General features: G+C 52.9%; 2 protein-coding genes across 8 annotated transcripts; both read right to left on the reverse strand.

Annotated features, from left to right (window-relative positions):
• Nucleotides 1-917: 917 nt before the first annotated feature.
• Nucleotides 918-3,778, reverse strand: FAM174C (family with sequence similarity 174 member C). Of its 4 annotated transcripts, none has more exons than XM_085040623.1 (3): nucleotides 3,421-3,776; nucleotides 2,622-2,777; nucleotides 918-1,983 (listed from the first exon to the last, which is right to left on the reverse strand). In XM_085040623.1, exons 1-3 carry the CDS (start codon nucleotides 3,672-3,674, stop codon nucleotides 1,980-1,982), a joined length of 414 nt encoding a protein of 137 aa, XP_084896749.1. In that variant the 5' UTR covers nucleotides 3,675-3,776; the 3' UTR covers nucleotides 918-1,979. The 4 variants fall into 4 exon arrangements, with proteins under 4 accessions (XP_084896749.1, XP_084896750.1, XP_084896747.1 ...); XM_085040624.1 differs by having other exon boundaries at nucleotides 2,622-2,738; nucleotides 3,421-3,769; XM_085040621.1 differs by having other exon boundaries at nucleotides 2,622-2,783; nucleotides 3,421-3,769.
• Nucleotides 3,779-5,374: 1,596 nt separating this feature from the next.
• CIRBP (cold inducible RNA binding protein) lies at nucleotides 5,375-10,038 on the reverse strand. Of its 4 annotated transcripts, none has more exons than XM_085040619.1 (8): nucleotides 9,880-10,038; nucleotides 9,110-9,218; nucleotides 8,910-9,016; nucleotides 8,351-8,489; nucleotides 8,175-8,259; nucleotides 8,005-8,069; nucleotides 5,674-5,766; nucleotides 5,375-5,521 (listed from the first exon to the last, which is right to left on the reverse strand). In XM_085040619.1, the coding sequence occupies exons 2-7, from the start codon at nucleotides 9,210-9,212 to the stop codon at nucleotides 5,762-5,764; spliced, it is 504 nt and encodes a 167-aa protein (XP_084896745.1). In that variant the 5' UTR covers nucleotides 9,213-9,218; nucleotides 9,880-10,038; the 3' UTR covers nucleotides 5,375-5,521; nucleotides 5,674-5,761. The 4 variants fall into 4 exon arrangements, with proteins under 4 accessions (XP_084896745.1, XP_084896744.1, XP_084896743.1 ...); XM_085040618.1 differs by having other exon boundaries at nucleotides 5,674-7,657; XM_085040617.1 differs by having other exon boundaries at nucleotides 6,148-8,069.
• Between the last annotated feature and the right edge of the window lie 2,250 nt (nucleotides 10,039-12,288).

The raw sequence follows: 12,288 nt of genomic DNA on the forward strand, positions 1-12,288 counted from the left end.
ACAAACACCTGCTCCAGTCAAACTGAATTCCAGCAGAATTATTTTCAGGGCAGGACCTATGGCTTGAGGTTCCCTCTGATCTGAATTATTTAACATCAAACAAATCCTCCCCTCCTGCGAGGTGAGGAAACTTGAGAATTGCAAACCCCACCTGTCCCAACAAGAGGGGAGCCTAAGAAACACTCAGGTTCATCACTCCAGGTGAAGGAAGGCTGAAGAATGTGTTGGTCAAACACAGAACATGGCAGTGGATTAGGACAGTTGGGCTCACATGGCTTTAATACCACAAGTGACAACTTTCCAGAAGGAATTGAAGAGCCAGGGAATTACCAGTACACGCAGCCCTGCAGGATCAAGAGATCCCTGATCACACAGCTCCAAAAGCAGCAGGTGGGTAGAGGAACCCCAAAGATTCTCACAAGGAATCTCTGCCTGCTCCCACCTGCAGCAGCTACACAAGCAGAGAACACCCCAAACAGGTGTGGAAGGATCTAAATGACAGGAAAACAGGGCACATCCAATCACTGTGTGTGCACATGGCAGCATTATTAAAAATATATATGTATTTTAAAATCCTTTGTGCACATGCGAGACTGAGCTGCCACGGGGGTGGGATTTCTCCAGGAAACCTCACCTGGCCAAACAGAGGGACGTGGCCACTTGCACAGGATCACACCAGGATCACAGCACTCCCTCAGCTGCCTCAACTGCCAGCCCCCAGCCCCTCCCCAATCAGCACATCCTGTCCCCTCTCCAAGCGTCATCTGTGCCCCCTGATCCACAGGGGACTTGCAAGCCAAAGGAAAGGAGCCAAAGACATTCCAAAGACATTCTAAATATTCACCCTAAAGGTGCCACAGGGATCTCCCCGCCCGCAGGGCAAATCCCTCGGGTTCTCCAGACAAAGGCACTACCAGTTTGGGGGGAAGTGGGATTTAAGGATGTGCTGCCAGTTTCCAAGGAAAGGCCACGGACAGGAGCAGTTGGTGAGCAGTTTTCACCGTTTTAGCAGCAGATCCACCCAACAACAACTTCCTGACACATTCACCTTTGGTCCTACACAATCAGATTCCAAATATTCACATAACAATGGGCTGCAGGAAAGATCCGGTTTGAGTACCAGCCAAGGGAGTGAAACTCCAGGGTCCTCCAGAGGAGGTAACTCAATCAGGGCTGCCCTGAATCACAGCCACGAGGGGTTGGGGTCCCCCTTTTCCAGGCATCAGCTGCTCTAAGACCCTCCCTGGCTGACACGTGGCTCTTCCTCAGGTATCTCAAAATCTGGAGTTTGGAGATGTCACACGTGTCCCCGGTGTCACAAGACTGGGGCTGGGCAGAGACCGGGCACTCCCAGCCCTTTTGGAGGCTCTTTTGGAGAAATATTTCTTTGGGTCGTGGCTCCTTTCATTTGTAAACATGTCTGCAAACCCATGAATGACCTGGATTATCCCTGGAACTGCTAATCCTGCAAAATTTAACTCGTTTAACTCATGCCCAAAGCTGTTCTGTCTGAACAATCACCCTCCCACCCCGTTTGTGTAACAGACACCAAGAGCTCTCCCAGCTCCTCCCAGGAGCTGATTACAGAGACACTTCCCAAAGAAGTAACCTGATATTGCATGAAGGAAAGAGGATCAGCCTGGAAAAGGAATCCGATGCTTCCAGGGCAAGGAGAGAGGGATGTGAGGCACAGGGCAGCACTCGAGCTCAGATTTCACGTGCTGAAAATCATCCAGGAACATCTCCCTTACCTCAGCCTCTCCCCATGCAGCGAACAGCTCCCATCTTTCCCCAGAAATGTCCCCAAAAAAATGCATGTGAAGAAAACAGGTTTGGTCCCCTTTCCCCTGGCCCAGCTATGGAAGGGCTTGAACTGTTAATTAATAGTCACTGTAAGTAGATACAAAACTTGAGCACTGGAGATTCCACTGGGATTAGACCCTCCATCAGTCCAGGCAGGCAGTGCTGCTGGTGCTGAATCATCTGGAAAAAAAAGGAAACACCCAAAATCAGGAGGAGCACAGGTGGGGGGAGCCGAGGTGACACTCCTTGAGGTAACATTCCTCCTCAGCTTAAAACAACCTCCCCAGAAATCCAGCTTGTGGGATGTAAACACGACGCTGGGAAAGCAGAAATGGATGTCCCAAGAGGACTGGGAGTTTGAACTGTGACATGACTTGGAAGCAATTCCCAAACTGAAAAAACCCAAACAGGAATCTTGCTGGGAAAGCAGGAATGGATGTCCTGATGGGACTGGGAGTTCAAGCTGTGATATGACTTGGAAGCAGCTCCTGAACTGAAAAAACAACCAACCCAGGAATTTTTGTTTTCCTGTCTGACACAGGGAGGCCCAGACTGGGCACAAGGACTGCCTCTCCCAACAGCCCTGTGACCCCAACAGCAGTGTCCAAATAATCCTGTCAGCGAGCCTTTCCCCAGCCAGAAAATGAGGAAAAGTGAGATAAATCCGTGTGCCAACACACAGACCACACACAGGCGTTTTAATTTATGCAGATCTGGTTGTAGGAGCTGTGCCAAAGCTCCCACGGCTTTGGGAAAGGAGCCTCAGCCCCTTGTGAGGAAAAGAGCAACAACACAAAACACACAAAATGCTCCCTCACCGCCTCAGGTTCCGTGTTTCAAACACGGTCTCCTCGTCACTGTCGAGGGAGCCCAGCTCGATGTTCTCATCGTGGCTCGAGAGCAGCCCATACTTCTTCCTCTGGGGCTTCTTCAACCTGAAATGAGTTTTGGGCTCGTTTCTGGGGCCCTCGGACCTGGGGCTGAGGACAGGGAGAGCACAGTGAGTGAGCTGCTGTCCCCACCCAGCGGGACCGGAGATGGTTTAGCGCTAATTACCTCGGGTAATTAACAGTGCTGGGGATTTACAGCAGCGTTCCGGACGCGCTGGCAAGGGGATTGGCGGGGAAGCAGAGCTTCGGCTGGCAGAGGGAGGGAGGGAGGGAGGGAGGGGAGGAGGGGAGGGAGGGAGGGGGAGGGGGATTCGGGGAAAATGGACACAAACCCAGAGATTAGGAGCGGGATTGGGGCAGGCAAGGGACAAAGGGACACCGTGGCCGGCTTCGGGTGGACCCAGAAGGACCGGGACTGGCAGGGGCACAGCCACGGGGGACAGGGACTGGGACAAGCAGGGACACTGCCCCAAGCTACGGGGAGTGGGTCCAGGATTAGGACAATTAGGGTGACATCCCAGACCAGGGGGAACCAGGACAACTAGGGCCACAGGGGACTGGAACCAGGACAAGCTGGGACACAGCCGGGGACAGGGAGAACAGGGACTGCGACCAGCAGGGACACAGCCCTGGGTCAGGGGACACCAGGACTGGGACAAGACCAGGAGCGGGACCAGCAGGAACACGGACACAGCCCCGGTCGGGTGCCCGTCCCCCCCGCACTCACCGGAACGCCCGCAGCACGAAGTAGAGCGCGGCCAGCGCCGAGAGAGCGCTGAGCACATAAACCGCCCGCCTCAGCACAGGCAGCCCCGACCCCAGCGACAGCCTCGGCCCGGACTCGTGCCCCGACTCCAGCTCCGTCTGGTTCCCTGCGGCCGCCCGCGGCGGCTCCGTGCTGTTCCCCGGGCTGGGGGCGGCGGCGCGGCCGAGGTGCGGGACGAGGAGGAAGAGGAGGAGGATGAGGAGGAGGCGCGGCATGGCCGGGCCGGGCCGGGCCGGGGCAGCGGAGCGGGAGCGGCGGGCGCAGGAAGGCGCCGGGACGGTGCGCGCGGCGCAGGCACCGCCCGGGCCCCGCGGAGCCGCTCGCGGGTTCCGGGGCTGCGCCGTTCCGGGCCGGCCGTGACCCACTCACGGTGCCGCCGCGGAGCTCCCATATTTTGCCCTCAGAGTCGTTGTTGTCCCCTCGTTGGCTGCGGCCACCTCGTCGAGGCCGCCATTTCTCCCTCACTGCATCACCCCAGCAGTCACAGCCGCCATTTTCCGCTTAGGGTCATCCTCCCTCCCTCAGGGCCGCCATTGCCCCTTGAGGACTCCCATTTCTCACTCAGAGGCGCCATTTCCCAATCACGGTTGTAAGGCTCCCTCCCTCAGCGCCACCATTTCCCTCTGAAAGGCATAATTTTTCCCTGTGTCACCCCTTTCCCCTCACAACAGAACCTTCTCTCCTAGAGCCGCCATTTCCCCCTCAGGGCCGTCCTTCCCCCCTCAGGGCAGCCATTCCCGCCCCAGGGTGAACACAGCTGCAAACAGGAGTATTTTGAGCATTTCAAGAATTTCCAACCCCCACCGTGTTCTGCAGACTCTTCAGGCTGACTAGGGTTTGCCTACTGCCCTTCACCCCTGCTCCACTCGCTCATTTTTCCTCAGGGAATGGTTCGAGCTGCCTGGGCCACAAAGGGCTTTAAAAAAGGGGCATTTTGGCTAAAACTGGGTCACCCGAACTCACGTCAGACCCACGGCACCCAAACACCTTCCCCATGACGCCACTGGGTTCAGCATCCAGCGATTCCCTCACCCATCCCGGCAAGACATCATTAACTCATTGCCATAATTAGCAATGCCAAAAATAACAGCACCTCCAACCAGGCTCTATTTTTACACCTGTTCATTATTTCTGCCTGCGTCTAAGCATCCTATTTAGGGAGGCCTCACAAAGCATTATTTGTAAGTATTTTCAGCCTGAATTCATTTAAGCCTCACCTGACTGCATTTTTATCAGCAAAGACTTCACACACTCCTCAGCCTTCATTATATTTAATATCCTCTTGCATTAACATGCAAAAATCCTCACTGGCAAATTGCTTGATACAACCCCCAGAAGTGTGTCATGGCTGATTGCTTTTTTTAAATGCTGTTCACTTAGATAATTTGAAAAAGGTTAAAGGAGGAAAAGTAGGTTTTGTGAAGTGAGCTCAATAATCCCCTCCTGCAGGCAGGAATGTTTGGAGACTTATCAGTGGGAAATTGGGAACTGATGGCTCTTGGACAGCAAGTCCTTGAGGCTTGTGAGTGAGCCAATCACCAAATTCTGAGTTTATCAGTTAAAAAAAGGGGAGAAAAGAGCAGGATGATGAAGCAATCAACTGTTTTTCAACACAAACAAATGGGCAGGAACAGCTGAGATCATCTAAATCTCTCCCTGCTCTCACCCTGCAATCTCCTGCTAAAAACACACTCAGTGTCAGCCTCCCCCAAGAAAAATCCTCCTCGTTATTGAGCTGCCATTTTTGGGATTGAACCAGTAACAAGACCTCTTTCCACGAGGATCAGGCATCAACTGGCTCAGAGCTGAGTGTCTCCACCTTCAAGCACCACAGCAATGCTTTGAAGCGGGCTGTGCACCAGATAACTACTTTTGCCAAAAGTATTCTGTTTCCCAGGAAAAGGTACCACAGAGATTTTTTTTTCCACATTTCAGTGTTTTATTCTGGCTTGATAGACTTGGTTCAATTGATCCATATAAAAATGAGCAACACCACTGCTGCGATTTCTTCATCTCCCCACTTGAGTGTCTGTCCTTCTGTCTTCTCTGACGTGTCTCAGGGCTGAAATGAAACAGAGACAACAGAATTGGAAGGTGGATAAAGATACAGAAATGGAATAGGGTTACTGCACCACTTAGAGCTCAGGGCTATGGAGCTCTGAGACACAGCCAGGGACACAGCCAGAGAAAATAAGCTCAAGAAAGGGATGTTACCTGGTTGGCAAACTTGCTCCTGCATCCCTGGAACGAAGCTCTGGTCCCTCAGGATCCGCTTGGCCTCCGAGGTGTGTGCCGGGTCCCTTCAGCCTGCCAAAGCAGAGAGGCGTTAACAGAAGCCCTGGGCAAAGGCTGCTCTCGCCCCCAACCTCCCCACACAGCTCACAGCGCACGAGGGTCTCACAAGCCATCGCTGAACCCATCACACCACAAAGCACAGTCTGGGAAAACTGTTCCGGGCCGGCTGCTGCCCGTGCTCAGCCAGCCCATGGATTGGATCCCCTAAGCAGAGAGTTAACACTTGGACATGGCTGCTTAGGAAGTGTGGGCCATGGGAAAAAGTTAATGGCAACAAGTAGGATGGCAAAGAAAGCTACAATTAAAGTGAGCAACTTAATGAAGGTCTAGGAAGAGTCTCAATAGATGAACACATATCGAGTCAGGGAGTTCGTTCCCATCTTGCTTCCGTACCTACAGCAAGACACGGCTGCATGCCCAACTCTGATCTGTGGAACTCAAGGTGTGCCACAAGCCAAAGGTTGCGTACGGCATGGGTTAACGTTTTTCCAGCAGCTGACCAAAATTGTCAAAAGGAATATTTCACAGGTACATTAGACTTTCAAATGAGCTCTCAACAAGAGGAAGGATGCGGACATGAGCAAAAGGAGTTACCTCGAATTACAGGACTATTTCCACATATGAACTAGCCAAGAGAGCAGCTCTCGTCTCAGAGGTTTCTGTTGGAGGCACAACACTTCTTTTCTCCAAGGACACTGCAGTTTCCATTTGCTAGCAAAGAATTCTTAGAACTTGTAAGCAATGACACAGCTAAGCTAAGCCCGGCATTCCCCTACCATCGCACACGCGCTCGGCACACAGGGAACAGCCCAGGGACTACAGCACTTGGCTCTTCTCTACAGCTTCCCAGTGTAGGCTATAGCAGCTTTTGAGGAAACATCCATTATCCTTCCTAACACTCCAACTGCACTTCACATCTCGCACACCCTCAAGGTTTGTACTTCTAGCCTCTATAGACAAGTTTTGACTATTTCATGTGAAATTTGTTGGCCAATTCAGATGTCAAGACCGATTTAAGGATTTAAATTCCAGCGCCTGGTCAATCGTCCAGCTGGCTCTGCCACTGTCCCTAATCTCCTCCTCTCGCTCCCAAGACTGTTCTTGGTCTCCAAGGGTTGTGTTGTGCAATGAAATGTAAATGTCAGGAGCAGAGTTCATTTCAGACGGTCTTTTAATAGGCTTCGTAAAGCCAAAGAAAACTGTATACAGGAATCCTTTACCACTTCAAATACAACAGCAATGGAATATGCATATTTCTTCCAGTAAAAAAGGACAATATAAATAAACATTTTCAAGAACCTCTTTATGGTAAGTTTGCAAGTCTAGTTCTGGGTCATTTACATCGTTACAACAGTAAAAATACCGTTATGCGGGTTGAACATACAAGCACGTTTCTCTTTAGATATATCAAGGTGGTTTGCCTTCCAACGGAACCCAGGCTGCATTCCTACCTTGCTACACTAAAGGAATGTTACAAAAGACGAAGGTAATGCACTTGAAAAAAAAAAGAAAAAAGTCCACAGCTTGCTCAGCTTCCAGTGAACATCGGTACAAGGTCCTTTCTAGCTCAAAAGAAACTGAATTGGGGCCCCAACTTTAAAAAAAAAAAAAACAAACACCTTGGCTCATTCATGGAGGATAAAATAAAATCTGAAGTGCTTTCAAAAAAGATTAAAACCACTTGAAAGCAGAGCTTTCTCCAAGACAGTCTAATCAGACTGTCTCGTCTCAGAAGCTGCCAGGCTGTGTATGACAAGATCAGAACTGATAATACTACAAAAGTGAAAATACAAGTAGATGTACTACACAATAACCATTTCAGCGAAGCTCCAAAAATCTTTATAAATACAGCCATTGGAAGGACGATCTTGAGTCAGGAAGGATTTTTACTCGTTGTGTGTAGCTGAGGACAAGAAGCAGGCACAATTGTAAAGGCACTGAAGCAAAGACAAGTTCCAGCATTTTACTCCCTTTGCATTATTCTGAGGCTACGGCTACTTGGCTACTGAGATCCCCCACCCGCGGGTCAGCGCGTTAGGGCAGCCGAGTTTGGGCTCCAGGAACACCTTTTTTTATAACACTTGCTTTGCCTTAGATCCGAGCAACTCCTGCACATGCATTAAAAATTAGAATCTCCCGGCACCACCACGTCCACAGCCTGAGCCTGCCCCAGGCTCCAGGCTCAGGCTCAGCAGCTTCAGAGCTCCTACAGCACACGGACTCAGCGCTCCCGGTCGAAGCAGGACTTACCGTAACTGTCATAGCTGTCTCTGTAGGAGCCTCCTGAGTTCCTGTCGCCATAGCCACCTTGACTCCTGCGGGACAAACAGCACCTGCTTTACAGCTGCTCAACTGCTTCTCTGCTGCTTTGACATCCACCACAGCATCCCCACGACTCTCAGTGCTGGCAGAGCCCTTACCTGCTATTATAGTAGTCTCTGGAGCCATTATAGCCTCCGCTTCTGGAATCAAATCTGCTGCCGCCATAGCCTCTCTCTCCACCTCCTTGGAAATACATGGAAACGGGAGTTTTTGAAGTATTCTGACAAGTGACACTCCCCCATCCAGCCATTGTCACTGACCCCCACACACTCACCTCTGGAGAAGCCACGGCCCCGGCCTCGGCCCCCGCGGAAGAAGCCCCGGCCCCCCGAGGACCCCCCTCTGTAGCCACGAGATCTGTTCTCAGAGGATTTCCCAGCCTGGTCAACCCGGATCTGACGCCCATCTACAGACTAAAACAGAACCACAGTTAGCCAAATCTAGATGTTTAAATAGCAAAGCACATGTAGGACGAGTTGCACGCCTTCACAACCAGCTAAGCAGTGCCAGGATTTACTGCTTGTCATAAAATAAACGTGTATTTCATGCCTCAACTAAGCCAGCTAGGCAAGGAAATTGACATACTAATTCTATTTACAGGAATTCCCATAAAGACACTACTTCAGGTTGCATCCAGGTTGCACCATGGGACTTTATCACCTTATACTCTTAATATGCACTTACATACAGCCACATTTCTTACATCTGTATCATTTCATGCTTTTAAGACACAGATATTTATCTGTATTTACACAGACTCAACTGCAGCCCACTTCTTCCATTTCCTTTCCTACGTTATTAGAAATAAAAAATCAGCTCCAGAGCCTCCTCACCTTTCCATTCATGGCCATCATTGCGTCTTTTGCATCATCGATGTTTTCAAAAGTAACAAAGCCAAAACCTCTGGATCTCTGAGTCTCTCTGTCTTTCACCACCACGACTGTGGAAAGGAGAGGTGGGAAAAAAACTCATCAGCACCAGGGAAATTTAACAGATTAAGGGAAACTATCCCAGCCTGGCTCTGCAGTCTCACCTTCAGAAATCTGTCCGTATTTAGAGAAGACTTGTTCCAATGACTGCTCATTGGTGTCGAAACTGAGCCCGCCGACAAAGAGCTTTCCCTCGTCTGATGCCATTCTGACCTGCCAAACCAACACAGCCGAGTCAGCGACTCCAAAAATCCACATATTCCCGCGAGGCCTGAAATACTAAATCCTTCTACCACCACCTATAACAACACCGACGTGATTTCACACTCCCGGAAGGCTAATACCCCTCTGAGCCCACGCCTGATGTGGCGGTGGAGTCTCCCTTAAGGTGGCAGGGACCGAGGGCCCTCCCGGGGCTGCGGGCCCGCGGCAGGGGAGCAGCATTGCGGCCGTGCACCGGCAGAACCCGCGGCCGCGTCCGGCCCTGCAGCCCCGGTGGGACCCGCGCTCCCGGCCCCCCGCCCCTTCGGGCTCAGCGCGCATGCGCGCCTCGCCGCGCCCCCTACCGGCCCTCCCCACTCAGCGCCTCCCACCGCCCCCTCCCTCCCGCCGGCCGCCATTTTGCACGGCCGAGGCCCGTCGCCATTTTATTACCGCGCGCGCCTTTCCCCCCGCCGCGGCCCTTTGCCCCGCACGGCCCAGCCGGGCCCGCTCCGCCGTGACCCCCGTGCCCACACAGGGCACCGATCGGCGGTTCAGGCGCCGCGGCCCGGCCTTCCGCAGGACCCGGCCCTCCGCCCCCGGGACACGGCTCCGCTCGCCGCGGCCCACCCGGCCCAGCGAAGCCGCGGCCGTCCCGCGCGACTGCGCTCACCGATGCCCGGACGGTGCGGGTTCCACAGAACACTTCAAAGCCTCAGCGCAATGTACGGCGAGCCTGGCGGGGCGGCGCCTTATAAATGCCCGCGCCTCATCCCGCCCATCTCATGAATATGCAGATGAACGCCGCTGCAAGGCGGGGCGAAACGTCACCAAAGCGCTGCCGCCGCTGCACCACCCGATTGGGCGGGATAGCGTTAATATTAATGAGCCTCGGCGGAGTGCGGAGGGAGGGGCGCCCAAACAAAACCGCAGCGTGGCCCCGCCCCCTCCACCCACGTGGGGGCGGGGCGCAGCGGACAGCGCCCATTGGCTGCCCGTGCGGAGGCGGGCGGGAGCGCCCCTGTGAGAGGGAAGGAAGTGGAGGCTGCTGATTGGCCGGGGGGCGCGGCCTCCCCGCCCCCGAGGCGATGGGGGCGCGTCCACGCTGCCCCAGTTTCGCGCCCTTCTCGCACTGCGGCGGCGGCCGCAGACAAAGGGCCGCCTCAGGGGCCGCCGCCATCTTGGGCGCTGAGCGCTGCCCCCGGCCCGGCCCCGGCGCCTCCTCCTGCTGCGGCCCATCCGGTCACCGCCCCGCTCAGGAGGTCCGTCCTGTCCCCGCAGATCGGCCCCCGGGGCAGCTATTCTCCTCCGTGTCCCATGGGGATTGATCCCTTCAGCCACCTCCTTCCAGTGTTGTCCCACAGGAACTTGGGACATGATAGTGAGAAGCAGCCAAAACAAAGTTTCCTTCAAAAATAAAAGGTCTTTTCTCAGCCCATTTTCTATTGAAATCTTTAAAAGCCCACCCCGAGGTTTGAGGAAGGTGAGAATGCCTCCAGCAGTAAAAACTTGCGTATTGAAAGAGGAAACTGGCAAAGCCAAAGACGTGTCTCGGCGAGAGGCTACACAGCTTTGAAAGGCCTAAAAATAAAAATTTTCAGTGTTTCATACAATAATTACAATCTCATGTAGAAAAGTGTTTGGAAACACTGGAGAGGAGGAGACGCATGCGAAGAAATAGATTGGAGAGGAGGAGATGCATGGGAGGGAATAGCAGCGTGAGGGAAATGGGAAGGAAACGTGGCAAGGACAGGGCTGTGGTGTCACCGTGTGTATCCTGTCCGAGGACAGGACTGGACACATCAGGGGTCACTGTGTGTGTCCTCTGTCCCAGGCAGAACCAGATACATTGGCTCTGCCTCCAGAAACTGCTTGTAATTCCCGTTGCAGATCGCAGCAGGAGTTTGCAGCCACTGGCCTCCCTCCTTCCTTCTGTTATATCACACTTCCTTCCGTCCTTCCCTCCCAGTATTCCTGGCCGGAGCCAGGCTGCACGGAAGAAAACCACTGGAGTACAGAAATTACCACTCTTTGGTGACCGGTTTCCAAACCAGGCGCTGAGACAGAGGAAAAACAAACCACGAGGAGATGCAAAGAAACCTGCTTGCAATTGCTCCGTCCGAGCAGTGATCACCCATTCCCAGAGCGTGGAAATCAGGCTTTTCCTCCCTGATTTGTTGTGATTCCTTTGGGATCTGCAGGAAAAGGGCTGTTTGTACACAGGATATACAGTAATTATAAAACCCAGAGGCACCACATCAGTGGTTTTTTTTGAGCTCACAGGGACAGGATGCTGCCACCAAAGTGCTCAAAAGCACATGAGAAAAACCCCAGTATTGATGATAGACCAAGCCAATATTATTATTTTCCTACCATGAAAGATGTACTCACTTACATAGGCCTGGAGGGGTGAGGAGACGCATCTGCTGTTACTGCAAATTGATTTTTGCCCTTCAAGAGAGGAAAAGATCCTGGCCCTGCAATCACAGGCACGGCATTTTGATTAAATTAGAGACCCATTAACGTGAGCGTTTCTGGTCCATGATGAGGGCAGATAAAGTGACCTTGATGCACAGAGCCATTTCCCAGCTGTGAGAGGAGCAGTGTGGGCCCAACATCAACTCTGCTGCAAACTTTGAAGGACAAACACTGAGATTCACTGGGATTTTACTCCTCACACATGTAGCATGGGCTGGGCTCTGGCTGGAAGCAGCACCGGGAGCAGCCGGGCAGGCAGCTCACCTGGCAGGTTGCACCAGTCCTTAGGGCAGTTAATTAAGCAATGAAACAGCCCAAGATACAGGTCTTTAGAACAAACCTCCTGCAGCAGCAGGGCCCTGGCCAGGGGTCCCAAACAGGCAACACCATGGAGGAGACGCAGAGTTCACTCCTGTGTGCGTTCCAGACCTGACCACCCATGGGTGTTTTCCCTGGCTGAGCCCCAGTTTTGATCACCTGGAGCTGGCTGTGAGCAGGGCTGAGGCTGCAGTGACCCAATATGGCAAAAGTGCCAGCACTTCCTTAGGGAGTGCAAATATCCGCTCCAGAGTGGAACTCTGTGTGTGTACAGGTGCAGTCATGG

The sequence above is a fragment of the Lichenostomus cassidix genome, chromosome 28 (assembly GCF_008360975.1).
Source record: "Lichenostomus cassidix isolate B80296 chromosome 28, HeHo_3.0, whole genome shotgun sequence".
Lineage (NCBI taxonomy): Eukaryota > Metazoa > Chordata > Aves > Passeriformes > Meliphagidae > Lichenostomus > Lichenostomus cassidix.